This window comes from Charadrius vociferus, unplaced genomic scaffold, assembly GCF_000708025.1.
Source record: "Charadrius vociferus isolate BGI_N301 unplaced genomic scaffold, ASM70802v2 scaffold198, whole genome shotgun sequence".
NCBI lineage: Eukaryota > Metazoa > Chordata > Aves > Charadriiformes > Charadriidae > Charadrius > Charadrius vociferus.
In genome coordinates, this window is record NW_009649951.1 from 2,006,558 (window position 1) to 2,026,357 (window position 19,800).

Genomic DNA, 19,800 nt, shown 5'->3' on the forward strand with positions numbered 1-19,800 from the left:
AATCCTAGTGGCACACAGCTACTATTCACAGTCAGAACTGGCAGTGAAAAATTAGTCTCACACTGTAGATAGTAAGTTAACACAGTCAGCAGACTTGCCATTTGTTTTCTTATTGCATGTATTTTGAAGCCAGAATCTTAAAGAGAGTACTGGGAACAGGTTCCCACCAAACCAGAATTTCTGAAAAGCAGTTAAGGGTGGATAACATGAGCCAAGGAGTGACACAGAAGATTTCAGTGATGATGTCATTTGAAACAGTTGAACTAAGGTCTGTCCAGAGAATTAGGCTATTTTGGTTATTGCACGATTGTCTCGGGCCTTGTGGCATACCCACAGTTTGTTTTGTTTTGTTTTCCTGAAAGTTGCAATGATGTTGTAACTGGGACAGGAAACAAACATGTTGCAAAAAGATCCCCTGACTCCATTCAACTTTTTAGCACAACAAGGAACTAAGAAGCTGCTTGTGCGATTTTCAGAAGTAAACAAGATTTTCAATACTCTAAAGTTAATAACCAGAATTGTAATATCCTTCAATGCTGCAGTAATTTGATGAAGTAAACACTTGGTTTAGTGGACTCTGGAATCCATTTACTGGAATCCAAGAAGTGAGTTGCTCCAAAGCCAAGCAAGAAACAGAAAGGGTAACAAACACAAATCCATACTGCCTTCTGCTCCAGAGGGTCTCAGTTTATATATAAACTACAGCCAAGATTTAAAGAGAGGTTGGTGGCTCTGCTTTTTAACAGCTATAGGACTACCAGGTACCAAAAAGGCATTTTCTGGTGCCAAAGCACGTTTCTGGAATTCTAAATGGTAACATAAAGAGTTTTTATTAAATTCTTGCTCTGTGCGTGCTTTGAAGTTAAAACCATTGCTCTTACCATTGAACACAACAGCATCAGAAGTGAACACGGCCTCAGAAGTGATCACAACATCATTTATTTACACAGTAGGTTCAAAAAGAAGTATAGCCGATGCAAACAAAAATTCAGGAGTAAACCTACACCAGTAGACAGTAGTAATTACACACACCAAATTTCAAAGCAGCCTATACGGCCAAAAACTCTTCTTGGAAAAAATGGGCTGTACAATCTGTGCAGGTTTCTGATTGTCAAGATAGCACAGCTGCACACTGGCCCCAGAACCAATTCCACCTGGCTGAGGGCTGAGAGGCTGACGAGGAAGAGTATCATCTCTCAATCACTGGCATTACTAATTCATAGAGCATTTGGGAAAGGGAGAACTCCACAGAAAATCAAGTCCTGACCAAACCCAACCCTGTTTTATTTGAAGATCACTATCTGAGATGGCACAGCTGCAGGCACAAGGGAAACAGCAAGCATTTCAGAATATCCACTCCCATGCTGCAAAAGAGAGGTGAATATATGTTTGTTTAAATACAATCCTGTTTGAATCCCCAAACTGCTACTATGGCATCACTGCTTCCACAAGAAAAGCTGCTTACAATGATGAGGCCAGGGAATATATCTTCTACTCCTATTAATTAGGGGGCTAATTCCCCATCCACAAGGAGGTAACTTGCAATACAGTAAAATAATGAAACTGTCTGTGTTCTGAGTCATTCAAAACTCAAAGACATTTGCTTATTGCAGTTCCAAAAGAGAGCAAAGGTTGAGACCACTTTACTCTTCAGAGGTTACTTCTCAAACTATATATTCTAAAATTTAAAACTGGAATACTCCTATCTAAAACAGTCATATATAGGCAAATTTATTACACATTTCTTAGGGCTTGATCCGGAAAGAATGTCCTCCCTATGGCTGCTAGCCCATACAAAAATACAAAAAAAGCCTTTGGGGCTCTACAGCTGCAAGAGAGATTTGCATATTGAGAGATAGGTGAGGCTGGTTGCAAGCTTTTTGGCAACACCTTCTTTAATAAGAAAAAAAAATTAATAGATGGTGATTTCACTCAGGTCTTCTTTGGAAATGGTTCCCAGAATAAAATTTCTGGTGAAAATAGAAGGGGAAAACCAATTCCAGAGCAGTGAGGCTGGGGATTCACATACCTATGCCTCATTCAGATTAAGGATCTTATCATTAGATGAATTCCCTGACAACACATAATGGGTTACTGTGGACAAAAGAAGAAGGGAAACAGTGGGGAGGAATGAAAGGTGGAGATGCAGTTTCTCAATCTCTGTGTCTAAAAGTGTGTCACCCCATATAAATAATGTAATATTCATCAGCACACAGGCTCAAACCTGAGTCATTTGCATTCCTGATACAGTCCTGACTGACATTATAGAGTTTGCAAAATTTATATGAAAATATTCTTTGGACCAGCTAAAGTAGAGTAAATTCTATCAGGGGAAAAAAAAAAGAAAAAAAACCCCAAGAAACTAGCAGGTCCCACTTGCTAGGAAACATAGCTCTAATAACCTCTGAATTCCACTGCTTGGATACAAGCAAAAATCTGAACACACTTGTCTTCTCTTGCCAATGAGATTCTGAAGTGTCTATGTTAGGATGCTGAGGTTTCCTTTGCACCTTCTGAAAAGTTATCTTTTGTGTTCCCCAATGCCGGATAAGAATAGTTCTGATATCTTGAAGGGACCTGTACAAGAAGAGATTATTTTCCTCCCAGCTCCATCCAGAAGACAAAAGATGAAGGACAGAAAGCACCAGTAGGAACTGGTAATCACTCTCTCAGGTTTCCAGCTCTCTTGATTCCTCAAATTGTATTCAACTGTCTATCCTATCTTATTGTCATATCAAGATAACATTTTACTCTATCAGTATTGCTGTTTCTTACTCTTATTTTAGGATCTTAGAAAGCCTGTGTTCAAAGATTTGAGCAAAATGGCAACAACTGGACACAGCAGTGTTAACACACTGGTGTATGAATAAACCAAGTCTGCCAAGCAGCAACCTCACAACAATGGCAGGTAGCAAGTAACCTTATTAATGTCAAACAGTTGTGGCCAGCAGGCAGTAAGTAAAGGAAAGTAAAATAAAGCAGAACAAAACCCAGAAAATCCTCTATTAGAAGAACTGTCCCGTAAGGATTGTATCACTGAAGATCAAGATGTTATGGCTGGGGTCAATATCATCAGCTTACTAGTAGTTCTAGATGTTTTTGTCTTTTTATTCGCCCTCATAATTTTCCTACGCCTAACAGACGAACTTACTGAAAGATCACTCCCTCTGTCTTCAGTACATATCCTCGCACACCTTTGCAGGTATTGAGACACACATGTTAAGGAGGACTCATTTTTTAGATTTTCTTAAGCTATATAAAAGACCTATGGGACTTGCATGGAGCAAATAATATAGCATTACACTGAAACTGCCACATTAGGTCTCCTTCAACCACCTGCCTTCAGCAGTAGCCCTGAGCAGATGCCCAGTAGAATAGTAAGAAATAGGGGAGGGTTTTTCTTCTGACTGATAGTGTCCAAGGCTCCAAGTATTTTCGGTTTTAAAACTTATTAATCCAGGTGTGCCTCTATTTGCTTAGTCACCCTCAATGGATCCATGGACACGTCCATTCTCTCTTTGAAACCATGTAAACTTTTAATAGCTAGCCCTGTGCTAGCAAAACATAAACTTTCAGATTCCAGGAACTTAACGACTGATGTGGACAACAGCAGTGTTCAAACTTTTCTCCCCCCTCAGTTCAGTTCCGTTCAGGTCATCTATCTGTCTGGAACCTACTTAGCAATCCCTGCAGAGAAGTGACTTTTACAACCCAGCTCTCAGAAAAGCACGTTTCATTCTTTAGAAATATACCAGATGAAAGTTATTGAAAAATAAAACTTAGAGGAGGATATCCCTGGATCTTGCTACAAAAGCTACATACCACTTTTACCACAAGCTACACCATCTTAATACTGTATTATGCTCTCAAAGTATTCAGTGTATTTTTAGGAATGTATTGTAAAGAATTCCAGCAAGTGCTCTTAATGTTCTTTTGTTTGGCAAATGACATTACCCTCCCTCCACGGTTAAGACAGCAAATTACCAGACACCCTAAAGAATGCAACCGTCTAGCCAAACCTAGAAAAACCCACTTTTAACACCAGCAGCCTCGCCAACTACCACTCAATTTCCAACCTCCTCTTCCTTGGCAATGTCTTTGTGAAGGTAGTGGCATCCAAAAGCTAACAGCACCTATCCCTTGCCAGCACCCTGGCTCCTTGACATACAGGCATCAGACCAAAACATGATAGAAGAACAAACCCTCCTGGCACTGCCAGTCCGCGTGCTCCTGGCCTAGGATCGAAAACAAACCTCAGAGTGGATATCCTCTGGGGCTCTGAGAGAAGTGACTGCCTGGTTCTAATAAAAAGACTCATGTGAAGTATAATAAGAAAGAACAGGACAGCAGTCCTTTTCCCAGACAAGCTGAATGGAGCGCAACTCCCTCTCATTCTCCTGCACAGGCCCTGAAGTCCTGTATTCTGCAGTCCCACAAACCTCAACGCTTTCTCTCTGCCAGTTTAACCCCAAGACAGTATCACACAGGGAAGCTGAACAATGCTAGGAGTTCATGTATCCTCAAATAGACAGATGACATTCAATTATGCCTCTGTCTCTGCTTAAATGAAGGGTTTCAAGGGAAGCAAGACACAGCTTCCATTTTCCATCCCCACTTGGCAGCAGATAAAGGAATAATACTGCCAGGAGTGACTCCAAAGCACAAGAAAGTGTTATGCTCAAATTTCAAGCAGAAAGTTTCATGATGAAACCAGCAACAGATTTCTCTGCCCTCTATCTCCCTCTACCTTTTGGGACACGAGTTGGTCAGACATTTGGGGCATCTGGTCTTGCCCCACAAGGCTGCCAAAAGAAAGCCTATATAGCTCGTCTGCTGCCCTCCCCAGGGCTCTGTTGCTGGCAGCGAGATTACTCCTTGCTGAAGCAGCCTGGGGTTGAGACTGAGGGTTGGTGAGACCTGACTCACCAGAGGATGCGATCCTCACTAGTGAAATATATACTTCGACTTTCCTATTCCAAATGCTAAATGGTACTTTAAAAACAGAATTTTAAAACGTGTTGAAGGCGAGTTTCCAGACCCTGCCTTCAGCTTCTCAAACCCAGAGGCTACTAAGGATCCTTCAAAATTACGAGGGGTAATGAAGGCATTTGGGTTTTCTTGCACTTACAGAGATGTTCTAAAAGAAAAAAAAATGCTCCAAGTTTTACAAAACTGTGATTATCTGTGAGGAATTTTTTCAGGCTTGTTTTAGGTGTAAATTTGCTGGTTTGGGTTTTTAAACCACTATCCTACATAATTTATGTCATGTATTTAATAGAGAAATACAAGCCTACACATAACATCCCACACAGTTTGGAGAGAAACAGCATGGAAGTCTTCAGCCAAACATTATTTCAAGCCTGCATCATCCCTTTGAAAAAAAAAAAAAAAAAAATCACATTAAAAAATCACTTGAAAAAGAGCTTACAATGTTATGTGACTTGTTCTGCCCTCATATCTCTAAAACATATCTGCAACCTTCCAGTGTTTGTTTCTGGGTTTTGTACTACTGGAATATGGCTTTCTGTATAACGATCTGTGATGGTTCTCCCTCTTTTGGGTATTCACATGCAACACACACCTGACGTATTCCACCACATGTAGAGAATACTTTGACCGTATGCATAGTACAAAACTATAAAGCCACAAGGCAGGCTGTTTTCCCTAATGTTTGGGCACATCCAGAAAATATTCATGTATATGTAACAGCACAGCATCACACAATTACTTCTTGGTTAGAGCACGGTACTTTTTGCATTTAGAAAAAGTAAACTGAGTTAGTTGCAGCTTATTGCAGATAGACACTTCTGAGTGCAAATGAGAAGATACAGCACGACAACGCTGGCAGGAGTATAACTCCTTGCTCATTAAGAATGATAGTATGTCTGTCACACTTGTTTGTCTTACCCCAATAAAATTCATACAGCAACAAAGATTTAGAAGAATTACTAGCACAGCCCAATTGACTAGAAGGATAACTCCATGAAAATACAAAGAACCTTTGGTCTAAACAACATGGAATGGCAAAGTCTGGGTTTGATTTTCTCTTTAAATTTTATTTTTACAGAATTCTTTAAAGGACTGCTTACCTTGACATCTCTCAAAATAATTCTAAATGTCACTAGCATGACCCATTAACAACGTGTTCAGAAACTGCTCTGAGCTGATCCAAAAAATACAAAAAAATGAACATATTTGCATTTTATAATGGACCTACAAAATAAAAGCAAAGAAGCTGGTAGCTCAGGTCACAGACTTTAGAGGTTAGTCAATTGTGTTTTGTCTGAGATAAAAGAATAATTGTAGCACCTGAAGACTTTTATGAAAGTGAAGTTATTTGGGATCTTGCCTCCTTACTCCTCTGCCCATCCCCATTCACAAAATTCTGAAAACCATGAACTGAAAGAAAAATTCCTTAGATTAAAAGAATGTTGATGAAACTACAATTGAGGCACTGCCAGTTTAAAAGAACTAAAATAATCACAGCTTGTCCTGATTATATGTACTTACCAGTGCAAAATAGGTTTCTGACCAATTATACTCTCTTTAACTATTAACAGTAGAATCTTTGTTCTCAAACAATGTTAGATGCACATGTTCTGGAACTTATATTTACCTGGTGGATTCTTGGCAGGATCATTGTGGCTTGGACTTCCTGGTTGTCCAGAATCTATAAAGAAATGAAAGAAATGTTTTACTAATTTGTTTTGAAAGTATCGTACAACCTTTTAATACCCTCCTTCAGTATTAAACTAATACTTAACTTTGTTCTTTAAAGGTCATTTCCCTGACTTTCTACATAAAGGCATTATTGAACAAACACACTATATGTAACCCATTTTATGCAGAAGCAGAAACATTGTGAAAGATGCAATGATCCTAATAAGAGAAACTTATAGATCACTGAATAAGGACAAGAGAGTCATTCAGGTAAATACTCAAGTTTTAAACACATCTACAAGGGTACCTTTTCATTCCCTTTCCCTCTATCCCCCAAATATAATATTGCATAATCAGCAAAGCAGAGTAGTTTCTTCTCAGGCAATGACCAGAAAGACATACTGAATCAGGCAACTAATGGCGTTTGCAGTGATAAGTCCTGTTTCTTTACCCTTTCCTTAAAGCACAAAGGCCTACACTGCTTCCACAGACTGAGGGCTGCACTGAAGATACGTTGGTCCCTTTTAATACAATATAAGCTTTGTGTTCCTAGCCTGTGAGAATTGCTCTTGTGAAATGAAGATTATGTAACATAAAAACTAACAAAACCCAAACCCTGTAGACTTCAAAGAATGCTTTTTTCATGATACCTGCACTTAATGAATCAAAAGGAGAATGCAATTTGATGTTAACATACTAAATAATAATGATATCTTTATTCATAAAAGCATTTGTTTTTAAAACTAGCTACTTTTTGTTGTGTTCCCACACCAATAATATAACAAAACTCTGCTCCACTGCAAGAAGTTGTTATTAACAAAGTAAGATATGACAGGCACTCTTTTATGCAGAGAGAGTGAGAAATTAAATGAAGCTCAACTATTTGTTCTGTATATAGGTATCTAAAATGGCGCAGAGCAGTTTTACAGTACAAATAAAAAATATCCTTTTTTTAAAATATAGCAGTGCTTGTTAGTGGCATAGGACCACCAGAAGATTCCGTCATAGTACTATAGAAATTGCTACTGCCAAATGGACTCCAGAGGAAAGTCAGAGTTCTTGAATGCATTGCTGCTTACAGTGTCCAAATTAAAGAGAAAAAAGATAGAAAAGGAGAAAAGTACGTATCAATAAATACTTGTCCTTCAATCTCCATCACTTTTTCTTAAAACCAATGTAGCCCTCAACCTAGAATTAAAGATTCCCTCCACCTGCTACATGAAATTCATTGAAATCTGTTACCGTGTTACCGTGTTATATAGCTTAGCAAACACGGCTTGACACACGTTTCTCAAGCAGGTTAACACAAGCCTGTTTCTACAGAAGATATTATCTGAGATGGAAATCCATTTTATAGTTCAAGTTCTGCCGAATTCATCTGAATGATGGTTGTCACAGAAGACAAGCATCTGGGGATCTACCAGAGTACTGGAAGACCAAGGCACATGTGAAACCCAGTTCAAATGGTATTAAAAACAGAGCTGAATTTTTCAATACTGAATGAAATCACTCTTGCACACAATAAAATAGACATTGGATAGTGAATTTCAGATGAAATTTCCTCTATCTTCTTCAACCCTGGGTAGGAAGAATGAGGGGCAGGCCTCCCAGTCACAGCCTGCACATCCAAGTTTGGGCACTTGGGTACTCTTAAAGAGTCCCATTGTACAGTACGATAGGTGGCCATTCAGTATGTCTGTTTCTTTTCATTATAAGATACAGTACATCCCTTTAAAAAATAAAATCAAGTTCATTTGAAAGCTCAACCAGCTACAAGAAAGGCTAAAAATATAATGCTTCTCTGCATATGGACCTTTATATGGACAAACGTCCTTTTCCCTGTGTTGCAATGGGAAGGTTCACCCTGCAGGGGGTGAACTTTAATACTCTTCCACAAGGCATTCTCTACTTCTGCAAATCATATAGACTATTATTTAAATTAAGATTATCAGAGAGGATTAATTTTACACAGCAATGGCCCAAATGTAAGACTGCTGCAGATGTGTGGCTAAATGAAGTGTCAATTTGGTAGCAGATGCACCCAAGAAAGCTTGAACAGCGTAGCTTGAGGAACACAGAGATTTGAAACTGGATTAATGAGGCCTACCAGAAAATAGCCTTTGAAGTTTTCTCCTGTTAAAATTCACTAAAAAGATGTGCAAAGTGACAAATATTTTCTAGCTCTTGCACAGCAATTTGCCTTTACTCCTACTTTCTCATTGTCAACATGGCCACTCTCTGGAACCAGGATTTAAAGATTGATGGCAATTTAAACAATTCTTTTTCATATTATAATAAGATAAACTTAGCGAAGAATTTCCCAGTTATAGGGATAAGCAGTTGGCTAGTTATTATAATTTGCCAGTCAGACTTAGCTTTGTTTTATGTTAACTACTTATCAATCACGATTTTTACAGATTGATTCTCACACGGTGTTTTGAGTAGTAGATGCCACTAACATATTGGCCAGCAGCATCTCAATGATCTTGAGAAAGCAAAGAACTATTGTAAGCTGAATATGAGAAGCAACCTCTCTAACCCTTCACTTAAAGCAGTTGAGAAAGCAAAGAACTGTACTCCGTATGAGACTATCAACCTATGTAACCCTGCACTTAAAGCACACAGAAGCATCTCATTCTCAGGATAAAAGACACAGACCTGAGATGGCCTGTGACAATCCAATTGTCTTATCAGTGTCAGTGATCATAAAGCACTCTCCTGATTTGATTGGATGCAAATAGTCTTACGAAGTACAAGAGATTCACAATCATTATAGGAATAAATTGTATGAATAACTTAATTTATAAGCAGAACATTGAATGAAAAGAGACATTGGAGCAATGCTCTTCTAAAACAGGGCATAAGAGGCATTTTTGGAAAGCCACAGAAACTAAGGAAGCAAAAGACATGTTAAGACCCTTTAAATCTTTCTTTGTCTTCATCTGCACAAGATCATTAATTAACAACATGAGCCCTGGGTTTAAAAATTGCAGGCTTTTCTTCCAGTGCGATGGAGAAAGACATAAACCAGACTCATTGTCTGTCTAGCTGACTTTGCATTCAATTTTCCCACCAAATAATTCTGTGCACATTTAAAAAAAAAATACTCCCTAAGGTAGAAGACGTAAGCAAAGCTATACAACTAATAGCAAATCATATCCCATCATGTAAATGGGGTGAAACTGCAATTTTCATTTAGGTAGCTCCCAACTGTAGGTTCCCTTAGTTTATTCTTTTTCTTTGTTGGTGTTTGTTTGTTTGTCTGTTTGCTTTAAAAGCCTCCTTCTCAAATCTTACTGTCAACATGCTTTTATTGAAAAAATTCTTCCATGCAGAATTCAGAAGTACTTATCCTTATTTGCTACAGAGCAAAAGCTCACCTACACATACCATTTCCACAAAATGGCTTTCATATGCACCTCACAACTATGGTGAGTGTATCTTCTGCTCTGCTATTCTTGGTGCGGACTACTCCAACAGTCAGGGGCTGATGCCTTGATAAGTTATTGCCCGATGGATGAACAGTTTACATGCTAATGGTTCAAGCCAGCCGTTGCTCTTATCTGGTAGATATTTATGTAACCCTGATACACTTCATGTATAATTTATCATGATTCAGCATGGCTTCCACCAGGACATTCAAACTCCTTATCTCAAATGACTCTTTCTTTTAGAAGATGGTATGAAAGCACGAGTCAAGAAGGTGGTATGTTTTATACTGAATTGTTTCCTGTGTTTTCATGTCTAGGGGTCAATCCCAATGAGCATGTGAATGCAGGCAACCCTCACTGCAGTCAGGGTTAAGTAAAACTGACTGTTGGGGCCTGCTGCTGGTGAGAAAAAAACATCCATTTCCCCCACCATACACTAGGAGAAAGGTGCTTGCCATGATACATCTCTCTTGGCTTCGTAAAGCAGAGGGGGAAAACAAAAAAAAGCTGATGGTTTGCCATCCAGTGAGGGACAAGATGCTCTCTCTCTCTGCACCACCTTGGCTTTGACAAGCAGCAGCAGGAAGGATGCACACCCCAGCAAAGCCAAGAAAGTCACACTGCTGTTCACCAACTTTCTGAGGGATTTTTAGTAGTCTAATCTCAGTAGTCTAATCTTTCATTTTCAGCTGATGAGAAAGGATACTGTGTTTAAAAAGTAAGTTATGCTATAGCCCCTTTTGCCCCATACTGTACAAGGAATTCTGCTTTTAAGGCTCTCTGCATTAGCATAACACTGAAGGCCTTAAAAACAAATAGAGGCAGAATCTGTAAAAAGAAAAAATACTTCCTTGAGCCATGTCTTAGAAATAAGCAGATTCTCCACAGGTGTCATACTAATCAAATAAACATCCTCGGAGTTTCAATGAACACATTTCACTTTTCATTTGCCACAGGCTAGGAGACAGCCTTTGGGCTCAGTTAATCTCAGCTGACAGCCACTAATTTAATCATTCACCAGCATGTAAACACACCCTTGTTCTTTGATAGTCTATGATTTGGGTGTGGGGGAGGATAAAGGACCAGAGAGATAGGGCACCACATAAGTATCAGATTGATGCTGTTCAAGCCTTCACATACCTATGCAGCACCTGACTTGACAACCGACAGTCACTACCATGAACAAGAACCACAACTCCCTCCCAGACTGTCATCCTTCAGGATTACATTGCCACCTGGCAACACAAACTTGAAGCAATGGTTGTACTCCTGAAAATCATAGAATCACAGGATGCCCCAGTCTGGTGGGGACCTGGGGAGGTCTCCCATACCAGTCCCTGCCCAGGGAAGGCTTGGCCATGGGATCAGACTTGGCTGCTCAGGGGTTTACAAAGTCAGGGCTTGAAACCCCTCAAGGTGGAGACAGCCCAAACTCTCTGGGCCCCAGCTCCACTGCTTGGCTGTCCCCATGGGGAAAAGACTTTCCAAATCAACTCTTCATTCTTCAGAGACTTTCAGAACATCGTCATGCTAAGAAAGCATTCATGGCAACAGAAAAGCAAGGTATCTCCCTCTCCTACAAAGCAAATAACATGATCAGCAAAAATCCATAAAGCAAATAAATAATTTCACCTGTGTATTTTAAATCATTACCATTAATTATTATTTTCCTAATTTTACTACACAATTACCTTATACTACCTACATTATTTTACCTTGACAAAGCAACTGATTTGATTGATAAACTTCCCAAATACTTTTAACAATTTCATTTTGCAAAAGCAATGTCTTTCATTATATACCATTTCTATATCTGATGATGGGAATTATTGTACAATTTTAGAAGCATTATTCACACCAACACCAGTGATGCAACGGTTTGCTTATGGTATAAACAAGTTGAAAGTATTGTCTTGTATTAAGTATCTGCTGAAATGATGCTTTAAACATGGACATGGAATTGGTGCATCACCCTTGTTTTCATTAAGTATGTTAACTTGAGGGTGCATTTATTTTTCATATTTTCATAGACCAGTATATTAAATGGAAATAATTCCCCTGAAAATTTTGGCTAACTGATTTCATATGATGAAATGCTCACCCCCACCGCTTTCTTTGCTGTAGAACACGTCCTATAAGGAGCAGCTGAGGGAACTGGGGTGTTTAGCCTGGAGAGGAGGAGGCTGAGGGGAGACCTTATTGCTCTCTACAACTACCTGAAAGAAGGTTCTAGCAAGGTGGGGATACATCTCTTCTCCCGAGTAACAAGTGATAGGACAAGAGGAAATGGCCTCAAGTGTCACCAGGGGAGGTTTAGATTGGGTATTAGGAAAAATTTCTTCACTGAAAGGGTTATCAAGTATTAGAACAGGCTTCCCATGGAAGTGGTTGAGTCACCATCCCTGGAGGTACTCAGAAGATGTGTGGACGTAGTGCTGAGGGACGTGGTTTAGAGGTGGACTTGGCAGTGTTAGGTTTACAGTTGACTCAATGATCTTAAGGGCCTTTTCCAACCTAAATGATTCTATGACTCTATACCCCCAGATATATGATATGAATCACAGTTCGCCCAAGGAGGAAGCAGCACCTCAAAAAACAAGTAGGGCTTCACCATGAGAAAGACATGCTTGCAGGTTGAAGCCTCACATCTTTTCTCAACAGCATACACTCTGTTTGCAATATGTGTTCATGACACCCAGACTGAAACATTCCACAACACAGAAGCAGTGACTTCTCTTAAAAATGTCATTCTGCTATCCTTATTCTGCAAGGAGTTCCTCTGTGTTCACCAAGGCTGCTATCTAGTGCAATGCCATTGCACTGGGTAAGTATACGAGGCGACAGCTCTACAAGTTTTTAACGTGCTTGGTACTCATACAGCTAGTGGTAAATGAGCAGTGTAGAGAACTGAAGTTAGGCACCTAGGAGCAAGCCACAGGCCGGTGGCACCGGCTCCCAAACAACATTGCACTGGCAAACCCCGCTGGCCATGCAGGGAAGGAGTGCTTGTTGCTCACCTTGCAGAGATTCTGTGGCCTCCTCCAGTTTTCTGAAGACATATCATTAGCTTTGACCTGTTTGCAGACCTGGTTTCCACAAATTTAAGGAAGCATACCAAAGAAATCTATGTTCAAAGGCTCTTAAGCTGACACAGAAATCAGAGTCCTGGTTGCTATTGATATGAGGTGTATTCAAATCTCAAGAAAACCTGAGCTCCTCAGTGCAAACTCCATTTTGGCAAGTAATCCCCACTGCTTTCTGCTCTCTTTGTTAATTTGCACCCAGGAGGCATGGGAGGGACCTCTTGGGAGACCAGAGCAGTGCCAGGAACTACCCAGAAGGCTGGACATTCTGATCCTACGAGGGCAGGTTTCATCAGCATCCACATGGCCCACCAGGAGCCATGGGGCACTGTAACAGTGACCTACATTCTTTACCTTGAAAGGGTGCTGCCATCTCACCTTCACCTACACAAAAAAGGCAGCAAGGAGCAGAGCTGACTGCTGGCCCCAGAAAGCTTAAGTATCTTATCTGTGTGACCCGTTGGCTCAGGCAGGCACCCAGGTTTTAACCCAAGCAGGCCTGCCATTTCACAAAAGCCTTCAGGGCTCAGCCATGGAGGTGCTTCCACCGAGGAGACAGCCGGCCCGGCAGGCAGAAGCTGGGCTCTGTTTTCATTTTGGTTTGAACCTGTTTGCTTTGGAGTGGGGACATGGCAAGAGCCACTCAGTCATCAGCCATCCATTTTCACCGCACTCCCCCGCACCCTCCCATAGCAGACAAGTTCACCCGTGGCTGGCAGGATGGGGAGGAACCCCGCACCTTTCCTCCGAGAGCCCATCCGTCCCCATGGGACACGTAGGGGTCTGCCACGAGTAGCATCACCACGTTCAGGGCTGGTCAGGGTAATCCCACCACGCGGTTGAACAGCAAGGTGGCGTGTGATGGTTCAGGGCATCGGAGCCGTGCAGATCATGGCGGGCTCCCCACTTTGCCTCCCCTTTTATCAGCAGCACAGATTGGCTGCTGCCAAGTCACCCAACCAGCCATTGTCAAGACTGTTAACTTTTCTTCAGAGTGTTTTAATTAGGTAAATAAAAAATGGTAATTAAATCAACATTACGTAATGTGTTTCTGATTTGTAATCTCATTTAAATTAATTAACTGACTCAGCCCTTGTTTAGTTTTTAAACTGCCCTAGTTAAGAAGTGGAGCTCTGGGAGTAAATCCAGTTTTTATATAGTTGAAAGAAATTCAAGGACCTAGAAGCACTTACCAGAACCAAAATAGCAATAAGCATAGTCAGCTTGTCAGCTTTATGTCCCGTGCACAGATTTATCTTTTTAATTTAAATTCCCTTATTTGTTTACATAAAATAAATCACAACACTTATTTATTCAAAGTATTTCTTATACAATTTATAAAGACCATATGTTGCTCATTTTGAAAACTGAACAACTTTCCCCAGCTGTGTTATAAGATAAGTGGTGCACAGAATATATACATATTTTATATATATATGTATGCACACGCACATGCACACACACACGCACACACATTTTTAAGTTAAGAAAAGGGTTATATTTTCTCATGGCCTGAAACAAATGTTTCCCATACTTCATAATATTAGCTGAGCTCTTTTTTGACATGTACGTTAAGAAGAGATTTACATAGGTATCTTGCCACATGTGGATGCATGTGAAAGAATGAAGTTTCTTTCCAAAACTTACTGGATTCAGTAGGAAAGGATGAGATATGAACACTTAATTTTATCCATCTGGAAGATACTGTGGATTCTAGCTATAGTCAAAAACATTCAGGAGTTGTTCTTGGAAACCAAGAAACCTTTTACTTTAAGGTATGTATCATAAAGGGCTTTTATTACAGATTCTTCAGAAAATGAAAAGCACAAGGTAGAACACAGTGAAAGACTTACGTGGGTGTTTAGAGAAGAAGGAAACTATATGATAGACTATAGTAATGAAAAAGTTCTTATTTGCATGTAAAGAATAGGAATTTGCTTGCATATACCTTCAGCCAATTAACAAACTGACCACTTCATTATATTGTGAAAGACAAAGGTTGACCCTCACCTCCATGCAACATATATTACTCAGAAATTCTGCACAGATCCCAGTTTCATGGAAGTCAATGTGAATTTTACCACCGACTCCCATGCAGTCAGGATTTCATTTTCTGTTGCATTTTAGGGTAGTAAAGCAAAAAGAGTTCAGGGAGATAAAATACACATTTCCACTACATCAGGCAACGTTTTTAGGCACAGGATAATGATGACATGACTACAAAAAAAAAAATCAGTTCTGTTCAAAATAGGTCTCAGCCAAAGCTTGTTAAAGTCAATGGAAAGGTGCCTCAGCTAGCTTTGGATGAGGCACTTAAAAGTACGAAAGAAAGCACAGTTCAACAAATAATGTAGGAAAGAACTGCATTTTTTCTTCAAAGTGCATTGCATCCTCCACTGAAACATACAGTAATAAAAGCTGGATTCTTCAGCCTTTCAGAAAGTTACAATCATATGCTACTTCGCAAGTCTAAAACATCACCTGACAATGAACCCACAAAGTAGTTTACGAATATTAGCAGAGGCTCACAAGGCCTCTCTACTATTCTGTAGAAAGAGATCTCCTAAAATGCTAAGTATGCCACCACACTATACACTAATTGGAGGAAATAAACAACAATTAAACCAAAATGCTGGGGTTTTACATATCATGGAAACTCCAAAATTAGACTTGAGCACTGTAGTGTGTAGTACGTCTTCAAGCCAGCTAACAACAGCATGAGGTAATACCTCTGCCAGTAAGTATAACTGTGTTTAGGAGCCCAGAACAAAAGTAATGTTTTCTCTGAAACAGGAGGGAAAAGGTTTAATGATTTTACAACCTAAGCATCATTGTAGTGTTTCTAGATACTGTAACATTTAACAAAGGATCTCCTAGTTTTGAACTATGATCCACAACGCTGCCACAACTGTGTTTTAATTTCAGTTAGTTTCAACTTTATGACTGGTGGTAAAACACGACCTTTAGCATAAAGTATATGGAATACATCAAGATAAGACCCAAAAGAGTGATAGTTTGGTTTTGGTAGATTGGTTGGTTGGTTTGGTTTTTTTTCAACTGCTGCCTATAGACTGCTGAGTATTTCTTACCTTGAGATTGCCAGTTGATGCTATGTGCAATTTTTAAACACTGGGATATTACTTTACATCTAACAGAGATGAAGCATAATGAATGCCATAGTTCTGTGTATCCTTAAGTAACATACTTTTTATCATACATCATGCTTATGAGAGCAATGTCTCAAATGGCATAATTTGTAGGTTATGTTACCGTATTCTTTGTAAAATGGATTTAATTCCATCTGCTATAATCTAAAAATGCATAGACAAAATATGCACCACTTTGCCTGTCCATATTCCCACACACATCCTATTAAAACAAAATAACACTTACAATAGAAACATTAAATTTATCAGTGGGGACCTAGTAGACAATACACAAGAACTGGCTGAGAAAAATCACCCTACTTTTTCATACCAGTGGTTCATAAACTGGAACGGCAAGTATGCTCACAGCCACCATGTTTATTTTCCAGCATATCTAACTTGGTAATGAATTAATAATGAGAAGAGATAATGTATAGAGTACTGAAGCAACAGTGATAAAAAAAAAAAAATATTCTGATCAATGCATTCATTTTGTGTCTACTTTGATCTTTTACAGTAGATAAAATTTAGAAGTACCTAATCATATGATGTGCCACAGAAGAACTTAAAATGTAAAACTGACTAACCCATAGAAATGTATGACTAACCCGGTTTGTGCTTGGGCAGGGACATTCTGCAACAAAAGCAAGGAATTTTTTTTAAAGCATGTAACCAAGAAAGGGAAAAAAAAAATATCCTGGTTTAAATCTTGTCTTTCAAATTTTAAAAGAAGCTATTTTAAAGAACGTGTTTCCTACAGACTCCCTATCTCTCTACTAGCAATAGTACTGCCGTTGCAGTCATATTGGTCAAAAGCTATAAAAAAATATTAAATCCTATCTGACAATGCTCATTTGTGCCTTCCCAACATAATTCTGTCATTTTGTGGCAAATATCAAATGGGAGCACCTGGTTTGTAATCCTGCAATTTTCACTGTGTATTACACATCAGCATATACTTCACTTCAGCTAATTTCTAATGTATTAGCTTCATCTACTTAGGTGAAATCCCCTCACACAGGTACAATACTGACTGCAGTTCTGCAACCAAGATTTCAAAATATGCTTTCTAGTTCACTATACAGCAGGAGCTGCTTTTGCTCTTCATATTTTAACTTATTTACTAAAGCTGGCACACGTTCTTGTAGTACCTAAGGGTATTATATAATTGGGAAAGGGACACCACTTTTTATCTAAAAAAAACAGATGTATGGATTCAAATTCAAAGGTTTTTATTTTTATTGCTTACTACTTTTTTTGGTTTGCATGAGTAAAAATTGAGTGTTAATTAAGTGGAAAAAAAAAAACAACCCCAACCAACTAACTCAAAATTCTTGCTGCACCTGGTAACTTGCCAATGCCGTGAACATTATTTAACCATCAAGAGTTTCTAAGGCTTGTTTTCTTACCACTGTTCAACCACAGCAGGACCTTGATAAATCTATCAAGTTTGATTTGGTCGCCAGCTATAAAAAAAAGCCTTTTGAGTTAAAAAACCCTGTACAAGTTTACTGAAAGTACAACAGAAACTCAAGTTTCAGTTTGTGGCAGAGAGCAAAGGGGTTGCACCACCCAGCATCTCCGAGACGTGAAGCCAGAGTGAGTAACTTTAGACATTCAACATGTCTACTATAACTGCAGGAATTACATTCTTATTAAAAGCCCTTTTTTCCTTAAAAAATAACTTTCAACTGGATAAAGATATATGATAACATTTAATCCAAACAGTCCTTTCCATTTTAATAGGTTTGTATATTCATGCATCTGTGCGTATGTGTGCTGAAATTATAAATGCCTATAGCTTAAGGGTTATCATACTTGTAGACCAACGTCTGTAGTTTTGTGGAGGGGAAGGTCTAATGAGTTAAACATGTTAAGCCTCTTGTGCAGTACTGAAAGAACAGGAATAAATGTGAACAATAGCACCTTCACAACAGCATTCCTTACAGAAATATTTCAGATATTTCTAAAAACATTATAGCAAAAAATAGCAACTTAATACTTGCACCGTCCTTCTTCCAGGAACAAAACTAATAATTTTCCCCTTGTGTACCCACATAGGAGGTTCGAGATCCAGTTCAACATCTTCTTATGTGTATTCGAGCACTTTGACACTGTATTTTTCCCGGGCCTGAAGAACTTAGATGAGACACGGTGCACTGCACAAGAGCTTGGGTGAGTGCACTGTAACTACAGCAGACCTTTTTATGACTGATTTCAAGCAGATGACAATACTTCAGTGAGAACCGGTGAACTTCTCAGATTTTGCCTTACCTTCCTCCCTTCCTCTTGTCCCTCCCTGCCCTCCACAAATACGCAGACACCTTGTTTGCTTCTGAAAAAACATTCTTACAGTTCCCTTTCTAGCTGAGCCTCCTTTCATTGTGGTTGCTGCCAACACTTCAGAGCAGTGTAAAGTCAATCTGTCTGTGCTGCTTGAGCAACTTAATGTGAATTTGGAAAAGCGCGCCATGCCAAGACTACACATTCAGATCAGCCTGTCTTTCAGTAGTTCAGGTTTCCACACAGTTGCTAAAATTTGCATTGACATGCAAATGAGACCAATTGGCTAGCTAGACAATAATCTTTACCCTTATGAACAGTTATAGCAAACAAATATCCAAAGCCCCAAAATGCTTTTATGTTTTCAAGCAGTTTTCCAGGAGATGCTGTACATCTGAATAACAAACGGTATCCCTTTAATGCCTACCTAAAAGTGAAGCACGAACAACAATAGAGCCTTTCAGGACAGTGGTATGATATCAGTAATGGCAAGAACATGAGAAAATCCAACTCTCTCATGAAATTCACCTTGGCCTAGGGCTGTGTTTCTCCACCCAGTGGGTGTGACTGACAGGCAAGCGCTGCAGAGGAACCACTAGTCACACCTCACGCTTGCAGAAAACAAACCAAGAAAACCAACACCAAAGGAAAAAAGGCACTGATCCCAGGATGCAGCAAAGTTACGAAGCCTGCTCGCCAGCCTGCCCCAGGCTTTGCCCAAACCCTCTCCAACCTGAAGCTGTCCCATAGCAACATACTCTTTTTACATGATGGCTCTTCTGTTCACGGGCACCAACGCACTTCCACAGGTGGGAAGAGACCAGGGTGTGTGACCCACTGGCAGCAGAGCGAGGCAACATCAGGGCTGGCAACAGAAAGCTCCACCAGCCGCAGAGCAACCACTGGAAACCAAGAATATGCCAGCCCATTTTGGGGCGAATTTTTCCAAAGTGATTCTGGCATTAGCCTTCCTGCATGCACAATTGTTCAAAATTAAGTTCATGTAACAAGATTAAAACACACTCCGTATCAAGACAGGTTGTCTGCTGTAAGTTTCAAGCCCTGTGTCCCCCCAGGAAACACTAGCATTGCTGTATGGCCCCTTTCTTCTCTTTTAATCAAATGAACAATCAAATCACTTCCATATGCATCGCTATTGATAACAGCATGATGTAAGTATTCAGGAGATGGAAACAG

The 19,800-nt window shown here is 39.6% G+C and overlaps 1 protein-coding gene across 4 annotated transcripts in view; it reads right to left on the reverse strand.

Annotated features, from left to right (window-relative positions):
* Nucleotides 1-19,800, reverse strand: part of NFIB (nuclear factor I/B) — a 173,613-nt gene that overhangs the window by 65,482 nt on the left and 88,331 nt on the right. For all 4 annotated transcript variants that reach the window (XM_009891493.1, XM_009891491.1, XM_009891494.1 and 1 more), the window contains exon 3: nt 6,617-6,670. In XM_009891493.1, the coding sequence (XP_009889795.1) occupies nt 6,617-6,670 (54 nt within the window). The remainder of the gene's footprint in view (nt 1-6,616; nt 6,671-19,800) is intronic.